The 10466-nt window shown below is 43.8% G+C and overlaps 1 protein-coding gene across 1 annotated transcript; it reads right to left on the bottom strand.

Annotated features, from left to right (window-relative positions):
- Window positions 1-2168: 2168 nt before the first annotated feature.
- On the bottom strand, window positions 2169-3561 carry LOC117062850 (ribosomal biogenesis factor-like). The gene is made up of 3 exons (XM_033176736.1): window positions 3454-3561; window positions 2986-3122; window positions 2169-2365 (listed from the first exon to the last, which is right to left on the bottom strand). The coding sequence occupies exons 1-3, from the start codon at window positions 3559-3561 to the stop codon at window positions 2170-2172; spliced, it is 441 nt and encodes a 146-aa protein (XP_033032627.1). The 3' UTR covers window position 2169.
- Window positions 3562-10466: the final 6905 nt, after the last annotated feature.

The raw sequence follows: 10466 nt of genomic DNA, 5'->3' as shown, positions 1-10466 counted from the left end.
AGAAAGAGTTTATTAATTCCAAAGTGCCAAACAAGGAAACAGGAGGAATTCTCAAGCCTCAAATCCATTTTCTCTAGGATTTTCTGGGCAAAGGTTTTTAAGGGGATCATGGAGGGTGAGGGGCTAGAAAACTGAGGTCATTGATTAGTTGGAGTAAAGCAGATGAAATAATCAGGATGTGTTGACCCGGTGCAGTGGCTCAAGCCTGTAGTCCCAGCACTTTGGGAAGCTGAGGTGGGTGGATCACCTGAGGTCAGGAGTTCAAGACTAGCCTGGACTACATGGTGAAACCCTGTCTCTACTAAAAATATAAAAGTTAGCTGGGCAAGGTGGCGCGTGCCTATAGTCCCAGCTACTCAGGAGATTGAGGCAGGAGAATCACTTGAACCCGGGAGGAGGAGGTTGCAGTGAGCCAAGATTGCGTCATTGCACTCCAGCCTGGGCGACAGAGCTAGACACTGTCTCAGAATAATAATAATAATAATAATCAGGATGTGGAAACTGCATTCTTCCATGAATCAGCTTTCTGCTGGGCCCCTCAGACCAGCTGGTGTGGGTAGTTTTGTTGTATGCAAAACCCAACGGAGAAACTCCATGGAAAACTTTTAATCTCACAAGGCCTTAGATTTCATCTACAGAACAGAAAAAGAACAGTCTTGTGACAAGGACTACCAATATCCTGGGGTAGTAAGCAGAGAGCAGCCACAAGGAAGTGGGCCAAAGAGCAAGCTGGCTTAATGATGACTGCTAACTGTGCTGGAAGCCTGGTTGAATTTTTTCTTCTCTTAATCGATTTTGTAAAGTTTTCCTGGGGACAGTTGCATGCATGGATCTATTTCTGGGCTCTTTATTCTATTCCATTAATCTATATGTCTCTCCTTTCTCCAATATCACACTGTGTTGACTACTGACTACTGTATCTTTATGTAAAATGTAGAAATCAGGTAGGGTGGGTTCACCAACATTATTCTTCCTTTTCAAAATTGTTTTAACTATTCTAGTTCTTTTGCCCTTTTTTTTTTTTTTTTTTTTTTTTTTGAGACAAGGTCTGGCTCTGTCACCCAGGCTGGTGTGTGGTGGCTCAATCTCAGCTCCCTGCAACCTCCTCCTCCTGGGCTCAAGCCATTCTTCCACCTCATCCTCCCAAGTAGCTAATTTTTTTTTTTTTTTTTTCAGACAGAGTTTTGTTCTTGTTGCCCAGGCTGGAGTGCAATGTCTTGATCCACCACAACCTCCGCCTCCTTGGTTCAAGTGATTCTCCTGCCTCAGCCTACCGTGTAGCTGGGATTACAGGCATGTGCCACCATGCCCAGCTGATTTTGTATTTTTAGTAGAGATGGGGTTTCTCCATGTTGATCAGGCTGGTCTCAAATTCCCAACCTCAGGTGATCCACTCGTCAAAGTGCCGGCATTACAGGCATGAGCCACTGTGCCCGGCAACTTTTTTTTTTTTTTTTTGAGGCAGAGTCTCACTCTGTCACCCAAACAGGAGTGCAGTGGTGCTCGGGTCACTGCAGCTTCCGTCTCCCAGGTTCAAGTGATTTATATGTCTCAGTCTCCCAGGTTCAAGTGATTTACATGTCTCTGTCTCCCAAGTAGCTGGGATTACGGTGTGCACCACCACTCTTCGCTAATTTTTTCATTTTAGTAGAGACAGGGTTTCACCATGTTGGCCAGGCTGGTCTCAAACTCATGAGCTCAAGAAATCCACCATCTTGGCCTCCCAAAATGCTGAGATTACAGGTGTGAGCCACCACACCTGATCCAATATATATTTTATTTATTTATTATATAAAACATTTAATTTCTTGGCCGGGCACGGTGGCTCAAGCCTGTAATCCCAGCACTTTGGGAGGCCGAGAGGGCGGATCACGAGGTCAGGAGATCGAGACCATCCTGGCTAACACTGTGAAACCCCGTCTCTACTAAAAATAAAATACAAAAAACTAGCCGGGCGAGGTGGCGGCGCCTGTAGTCCCAGCTACTCGGGAGGCTGAGGCAGGAGAATGGCGGGAACCCGGGAGGCGGAGCTTGCAGTGAGCTGAGATCCGGCCACTGCACTCCAGTCCCGGCGACAGAGCGAGACTCTGTCTCAAAAAAAAAAAAAAAAAAAAAAAAAAACATTTAATTTCTTGGTCTTTGTGGGGAATTAGATGCATCACCACTATATTACAACTGAGCCATTAATTTTGTAGCTTCACCAACATTAACTGGTTTGCTTTCATGATACTGCTGAGGAATCAATTCTTTCTGTAGAGGTTCAAGAGAAAGGCGTTTTGAGAAATGTGCAAGTTCCTTTTGTACATTCACAAAAGCTTTATTTACTCTGTTAGCTTTTTCATCATTCATAATGTTTAAGATTAGTGGTGGGCCAGGTGCAGTGGCTCATGCCTATAATCCCAGCACTTTGGGAGGCCGAGACGGGCGGATCACGAGGTCAGGAGATTGAGACCATCCTGGCTAACACGGTGAAACCCCGTCTCTACTAAAAATACAAAAAATTAGCCGGGTGCGGTGGGGGATGCCTGCAGTCCCAGCGACATGGGAGGCTGAGGCAGGAGAATGGCGTAAACCCGGGAGGCGGAGCTTACAGTGAGTTGAGATAGCGCCACTGTATCCAGCCTGGGCGACAGAGAGAGACTCCGTCTCAAAAAAAAAAACAAAACAAAAAGATTAGTGGTGGTTGGGCGTGGTGGCTCACACCTGTAATCCTAGCACTTTGGGAGGCCAAGGCAAGTGGATCATCTGAGGTCAGGAGTTCAAGACCAGCCTGGCCAACCTGGTGAAACCCTGTCTCTACTAAAAATATAAAAATTAGCCAGGTGTGGTGGCAAGCGCCTGTAATCCCAGCTACTCAGGAGGCTGAGGCAGGAGAATCGCTTGAACCCAGGAGGCAGAAGTTACAGTGAGCTGAGATCGTGCCATTACACTCTAGCCTGGGTGACAAGAGCAAAACTCTGTCTCAAAAAAAGAAAGAAAAAAAAAAGATTAGTGGTAACTAGTTTTGCTTTGTTTTTAGCTTTAAAGTTTTTTTGGCTGGCTATGTGAAATACATTCCTGGACTTCTGCCCTCTTAATCTGTTCTTGGCCCTTGTCAGGAATTCAATACTTGCATACAGCTTCTTAAGCTCCAGGTGACACCATCTGTTTTTCTGGGTTTTGGTAATTTGTTTTGTTTTGAGATAGAGTCTTGCTCTGTCATCCAGGCTGGAGTACAGTGGCGCTATCTTGGCTCACTACAACCTTTGCCTCCCAGGTTCATGCAATTCTTCTGTCTTGGCCTCCCAAGTAGCTGGGATTACCGCCACATGCCACCACGCCTGGCTAGTTTTTGTATTTTTAGTAGAGATGGGGTTTCACCGTGTTAGCCAGGATGGTCTCGATCGCCTGACCTCATGATACGTCTGCCTCAGCCTCCAAAAGTGCTGGGATTACAGGCGTGAGCCACCGCACCTGCCCTGGCCCAATCTCTATTTTTAAGTCAGCATACAGACTCCATTTTTCTCTAAGGGACCACCGGCTTACAGGGGCTCCCTGATCAGAATCCACACCAGGGTTCATGATTTATGCAGACGTGGTTCTAGTATAGGGTGAAGGAAATCAAAATATTTTACCCCAAAATATATTTATTTGACATATTTTGAAATGGTTGCTGCAGGGCCAGCAAACAGATGAGTCCTTGCAAAGCTATTTTTTCTGGGGAAAATTGGCATCTGTAGATAATCTCGACTAATGCAGCCAGGCCTTCCTTTTCTAGAAATTTTCCATATCTAAGAGAGATTAACTGAGTCTGACACCTTGAAAGGTCTGAAAAAAGACCTTTGCCATATGTTCATTGCAGCACTATTCACAATAGCAAACACATGGAATCAACCCAAATGCCCATCAGTGGATAAAGAAAATGTGGTACATATACACCATGGAATACTATGCAACCACAAAAAAAAAAAAAAAAAAAAAAACAAGATCATGTCCTTTGCAGGGACATGGTTGGAGCTGGAAGCCATTATCCTCAGCAAACTAATGCAGGAACTGAAAACCAAACACCACATGTTCTCACTTATAAGTGGGACCTGAACAATGAGAACACATGGACACAGGGAGGGGAACAACACACACTGGGGTCTGTCAAGAGGTGGGGTTAGGGTAGGGAGAGCGTTAGGAAAAATAGCTAATGCATGCTGAGCTGAATACCTATGTGATGGGTTGATAGGTGCAGCAAACCACCATGGCACACGTTTACCTGTGTAACAAACCTGCACATCCTGCACATGCATCCTGAAACTTAAAATAAAAATTTAAATTAAAAAAAAAAAAAGACTTTTACCATCTATCCTCTCTGAGGACTGCTACCTATGAGGCCTCATCTGTGTAACAAAGCCATCTTTGCAAGCCAGACCTCTTTCTTTCTCCCTTTCACACCTTGTCTTGCTACTAAACATGATTTACCAACATAAACTGTTTGGGGCCATACTCTTGGCCCGCATTCTTTTTGTAACCTCAAGATGGCATATATGCTTCTATATCTTATTGTTGGGTTGAGTCTTAATTCCGAAGGTTCCCATGTAAGTACATTAAATAAATTTATATGTCTTTCCTCCTATTAATCAATTTGCCTCGTGTCAGTAGTTTTTGAGTGAACTTTTAGGGGGCCAATAGCCATGGCCCCCACAAGGGTGATGGGCAAGTGCACGATTCTAGAACCAGACTGCTCAGTCTCAAATCCTAGCTTTAATTCTTACTAAAACTGGGGAAAATTACCTAACATCCTTGTGCCTCAATTTCCTGTTTTGTAAAATGGAGAAAATGTAATAACTGTTTCATAGGATCTTTGTGAGGACTGCATGAACACATGAAAAACAGAACAGAACCTGGCACCTAGTAAGCCCTTGATAAGTGTCAGCTATTATTTGCCTTATCTTTACCTATCTCAGTTTTTCTCCCTCTCTTCGTACCCCTGATAAATCTGCAACTGTTGAATGGCTAATTTTTCTTTTGAAGACACTTCTTAGGCTTTTAAGCCATTTGATAGTCAGCTTAGCACATTGCCATGGCCCTCCTGGACGATCAACATACAGATGGTCTCCAATTTATGATGGTTCAACGTATAAGTTTTAGGCTTTACAATAATATGAATTTGATATACATTCAGTAGAAACTGTACTTTTCCCAGGCTAGCCGTATGTGGTACGATACTCTCTCAAGATCCTGGGTAGCAGCGATCACGAGGGTAAACAACTGGTACCCTACAGTGTACTGTGTTGCCAGTGTTTGGGGATATTGTGTTTTATGCATTCATATCTCATTATGTCTGCAAAATGCCCATTTATGTCTCCTGCCTCTGGTGAGAAGAAGAGGAAGGCAATTACCCTTGAGATGGAACTCAAATCTTAATTCCTCAGCATGAAGGTGGTAAGGGAGTAATGGTAATCTCAGGTAACTTAGGACTTTCACATTCCGTAATTTCCACCTTCTTAAAGGAAAGAAGCATATAAGTGATGTAGTGAAATAATCAGCATTGGTTAAATCCACTGTTATCACAAAGAAAAGAGGTGAGCTGACTGATGATATGGAAAAATTACTTGTCATGTGGATGGAAGACCAGAAACAGAAGCACATGCCACTGAGCCTTCTGGTGATCCAGGCTAAGGCAAGAAGACTTTTCAATACTTTAAAAGAGTGTACTGATGATCCTTTGGATATGTAAAAATTTATAGCAAGTCGGCGGGGCACGGTAGCTCAAGCCTGTAATCCCAGCACTTTGGGAGGCCGAGACGGGCAGATCACGAGGTCAGGAGATCAAGACCATCCTGGCTAACACGGTGAAACCTCGTCTCTACTAAAAAAAAAATACAAAAAACTAGCCGGGCGAGGTGACGGGCGCCTGTAGTCCCAGTTACTCTGGAGGCTGGGGCAGGAGAATGGTGTGAACCCGGGAGGCGGAGCTTGCAGTGAGCTGAGATCCGGCCACTGCACTCCAGCCTGGGCGACAGAGCGAGACTCCGTCTCAAAAAAAAAAAAAAAAAAAAAAAAAGGCTTATAGCAAGTCATGGGTAGTTCCAACACTTCAAAAGTTGTGATCATTTTCATAATGTAGAGGTCAGCAGTGAGGCCACAAGCACAGATACTAAATGTGCCAAAGCTTTTAAAGAAGAGCTGTGTAAGATAATTGTAAATAAGAAATACTGTGAGAGCAAATATTTAATGTCAATGAAATGAGCTTATTCTGGAAGCGTATCCTGGAGCATCCATACATTCATCAAGAGTACAGGAAGATGCCAGGATTCGAGGCATTCAAAGACCTTATAATGCTGTTTTTGGGTGGAAATGTTGCATGGTTCAAATTCTCCACTTGGAGAACCCTAGAGCATTCAAGAGTGTGAATAAGCATATACTTCCTTTTTATTATTGCCATAACAAGAAAGCTTGGATTACAAGCCTTGAAAACAAGTCAGCATTGCTTTCAGACTAGTTTTTGAACTGTGTTATGCTATAGACAAGAGGATATTGTAGGCAAAACAGCATCTGATTCAAGATTCTTCTGATCTTAGAATGTTCCAGGGCACCCACAGCATATCCTCGACGCCCATCCTGATGTAAAGGTTGTGTATTGTCGCTGAACACAATCACACTCATTTAGCCAAAGAATCAAGGTGCAATAGCTGCATTCAAAGCCTACCATTTACTCCAAACGTTCACATAGGCTGTTGAAGCAACGGAATCTGGCCAGACTCTCCAAGAGTTTTGGAAAGGTTTTAACATTCTAAATACTATCTGGAACATTGCTTCATCTTGGGAAGAAGTCACACAGCAATGCATGAACGGCATTTGGAAGAAAGTTTAAAAGACATATGTTGAACATACTCAAAGGCTTTAACAACAATTCCGCTGTTGATGAAATAGTAAGTAACAAGATATTAGTGCTTGGGAAACAGCTAGAATTAGACATCAATAAAGAGGATATTCATGAGCTTGTTGGCATTGAGGCTGAAGAGCTTTCTAATGAGGAACTGATCAAACTGGAGGAAGAAATAAGTGAAGAAGCTGAGGCGGAAGAAGAAGTAATACCTGAGGAACCAAGAACATTCACAGCAAAGAAACTGGAGGAGGCGTTTGCTACTCTCAGCAGTGGGTTATAAACCTCAGAAGAAATGGATAACAGCTACTGAAGATGTGTAAGAACTGACAGGGAGTTACAATATGCTCTGGCTTGCTATACAGAAATACATAATGAAAAGAAGAAACAAACTTCACAGTCAAAACTTACTATCTTCTTGAAGAACAGGATGCCGCTAAACCAACAAGTGTCCTTCTACCAGCTATTCTCAACCCTCATCAGAAGAGAGAGAAATTTATCACCTTGTCACTGTAGCATCCCTATCATCCAACAATTAATTTTAGTTCAATGCTTCAAACATTCTTCACGCCCAATGTGCTTTCAGCTATGCACATTAATGGTGAGGACCCATACAAGCATTCTGTCTTTCACTTTCAGTACAGTATTCATAAATTACACAAGCTAGGACAGGTGCAGTCGCTCACGCCTGTAATCTCAGCACTTTGGAAGGCTGTGGCGGGCGGATCACTTGAGGCCAGGAGTTCGAGACCAGCCTGGCCAACGTGGTGAAAACCCATCTCTACTAACAATACAAAAATAAGCTGGGCATAATGGTGCGTTCCTGTAATCCCAGCTACTTGGGAGGCTGAGGCAGGAGAATCGTTTGAACCTAGGAGGCAGAGGCTGCAGTCAGTCGAGATTGCGCCACTGCACTCCAGCCTGGGCAACACAGTGAGACTTCGTCCTAACAAAAAAATAAAAAATTACAGGAGATATTCAACACTTTATTATAAAATAGGCTTCGCATTACATGATATTGCCTAAGCTGTAGGCTAATATCTGAGCACAGTTAAGGCAAGCAGGCTAAGCTATAATGTTTGGTAGTTTAGGTGAATTAAATGCATTTTTTGCTTATGATGGATTTATCAGGACATAACTTCATTGTAAGTCAAGGAGCATCTGTATAGATTTTTTTCCACCTTAGTTATTCATTCTCAATAATTACATATTGGAGAAAATCTGCTTTGTGAGTTATACAGTTTGGCTGGTGACTGGCTGAGTTCTGATTACCATGTCCCACACCACCACACTAAAGGCCAAGGTACATGTATGACCCCAGAATTGTCTGACAAGCAAGGCCTGTGCTTCTCCTATTGGACTCATTCCATTCTTCCTCCATTAGCTTGGGATATCCCCAATGGAGGGGACTTGATCTGTCTGGCTCCATCAGGGAATCCTTAATATTGGAAACTGCTCCTTTCATAGGACCAGGAGTTGTCCAAGATTAAGGTCTCAGTGCTTCGAATCCACCAGAGATTCCCCAGAGAGGCATTTCTACCTGTCCCACTGGAATGGGATCATTGAAGGGTAGGGGCTATGTCTACTCCGAGGCTGAATACTTTTTTTCTAAATACTTTAATGATTTTTACCACTGTCAACATAAAACAGTCAAGAGGCTCAGACTCTAATCTAAAGAGAGTTTATTCAAGCACAAAATATAAGGACTGCTGCCTGGGAAGCACAGATTCCAAAGAATGAAAGGAAGTTAGTGTTCTGAAGTACAGAAGTTTGGAATTGTTGGCCGGGCATGGTGGCTTAAGCCTGTAATCCCAGCACTTTGGGAGGCCAAGACGGGCGGATCACGAGGTCAGGAGATCGAGACCATCCTGGCTAACACGGTGAAACCCCATCTCTACTAAAAAATACCAAAAAAAAAAAAAACTGGCCAGGTGAGGTGGCGGGCGCCTGTAGTCCCAGCTACTTGGGAGGCTGAGGCAGGAGAATGGCATAAACCTGGGAGGCGGAGCTTACAGTGAGCTGAGATCCGGCCACTGCACTCCAGCCTAGGTGACAGAGCGAGACTCCGTCTCAAAAAAAAAAAAAAAAAGTTTGGAATTGTTTACATAGATAAAGTTTAGGGAAATTTAACGGAATTTCAACATCTTTCTGTTTTTGTTTTGTTTTGTTTAGAAACACCCTGTTTTCCAGGCTGGAGTGCAGTGGTGCAGTCATAGCTCACAATGGCCTTGAACTCCTGGGCTCAAGCCGTCCTCCCACGTCAGACTCGCAAGTAGCTGGGATTACAGGCATGCGCCATCATGCTTGCCTTCAACATCTTTCTATACAAGGCTTAATGCATAGCTACAATGATTCTATTAGCCGAGGAGGACTTTTTCTTTTGGGAAAGGTATAGTTAACATCGCACAATGAAGACATAAACATGGGGTATTTTGTACCACCTGGTCTCAGTTATGTACAGAACAATGAAAGAGGCAGTTACTCTACAACTTTGTGATTTGTGATTGGAAATGGGGAGGTCTGGTCTCTGATCTCTCCTAGTCATTTACAGAATAAGAACAATGAGGAAGAGACTTCATCTATAATCTGAGAAACGGAATGGCAATCATGCTGTGTGACTCAGTCTCCAGGGCTTAACTTCTCCCTCGGCAAAATAAATTTAGACGATCCTGAAACTTTATTTTCTTTTACACCGTCATAGTTCTAAAATGGATTGCTTTTCCCTGACTTCTTTTTTTTTTTTTTTGAAACGGAGTTTCACTCTTTCACCCAGGCTGGAGTGAAGTGGCGCAGTCTTGATTCACTGCAACCTCCACTCCCCGGGTTCAAGCAATTCTCCTGCCTCAGCCTCCTGAGTAGCTGGGATTATAGGTGCCCACCACCACACCCAGCTAATTTTCATATTTTTAGTAGAGATGGGGTTTTGCCATATTGGCCAGGCTGGTCTCGAACTCCTGACCTCAGGTGATCCACCCACCTTGGCCTCCCAAAGTGCTGGGATTACAGGTGTGAGCCTCCACGCCCAACCTTCCCTGCCTTTTATTTATTTATTTTTTTTGAGACGGAGTCTCGCTGTCGCCCAGGCTGGAGTACAGTAGCCAGATCTCAGCTCACTGCAAGCTCCGCCTCCCAGGTTCACGCCATTCTCCTGCCTCAGCCTCCTGAGTAGCTGGGACTACAGACGCCTGCCACCTCGCCCCGCTACTTTTTTGTATATTTTTTAGTAGAGACGGAGTTTCACCGTGTTAGCCAGGATGGTCTCAATCTCCTGACCTCGTGATCCGCCCGTTTTAGCCTCCCAAAGTGCTGAGATTACAGGCTTGAGCCACCGCGCCCGGCCTTTCCCTGCCTTCTTGAAAAGAATTCACTGACTATCATTTAACCGTTCCTTGACAATTGAAAGCTATAGTCATATACACCAATGGCTGTAGAGTGATGTCATGATTGGGGCCATGTAAGGCATGCAGGTTGTTTATGCTGAAGGAAACCAAAAATATGCCACCCCAAAATATACTTCTTTGGCATATTTTGAGATGGCTATTCTGAGGGGCTGCAAACACAAGAATAGTCCTGAAAAACTGTCTTTTGTGGGGGAGATTTGCATCTGTAG

The sequence above is a fragment of the Trachypithecus francoisi genome, unplaced genomic scaffold (assembly GCF_009764315.1).
Source record: "Trachypithecus francoisi isolate TF-2019V2 unplaced genomic scaffold, Tfra_2.0 Lachesis_group17, whole genome shotgun sequence".
Classification (NCBI taxonomy): domain Eukaryota; kingdom Metazoa; phylum Chordata; class Mammalia; order Primates; family Cercopithecidae; genus Trachypithecus; species Trachypithecus francoisi.
This window is presented reverse-complemented; position numbering and strand designations above follow the sequence as displayed.

Bases quoted from the DNA above. Each gene is read 5' to 3' on its own strand.
- LOC117062850 (XM_033176736.1), bottom strand. From the start codon at position 3,561: ATGAACCCTGGTGTGGATTCTGATCAGGGAGCCCCTGTAAGCCGGTGG. The intron at 3,123-3,453 runs GTGCGGTGGCTC...CTGGAGCTTAAG, and splicing joins TAGAGATTGGGCCAGGGCAG to AAGCTGTATGCAAGTATTGA. The intron at 2,366-2,985 runs TTTTTTTTTCTT...ACCTGGCCCACC, and splicing joins AAACTAGTTACCACTAATCT to ACTAATCTTAAACATTATGA.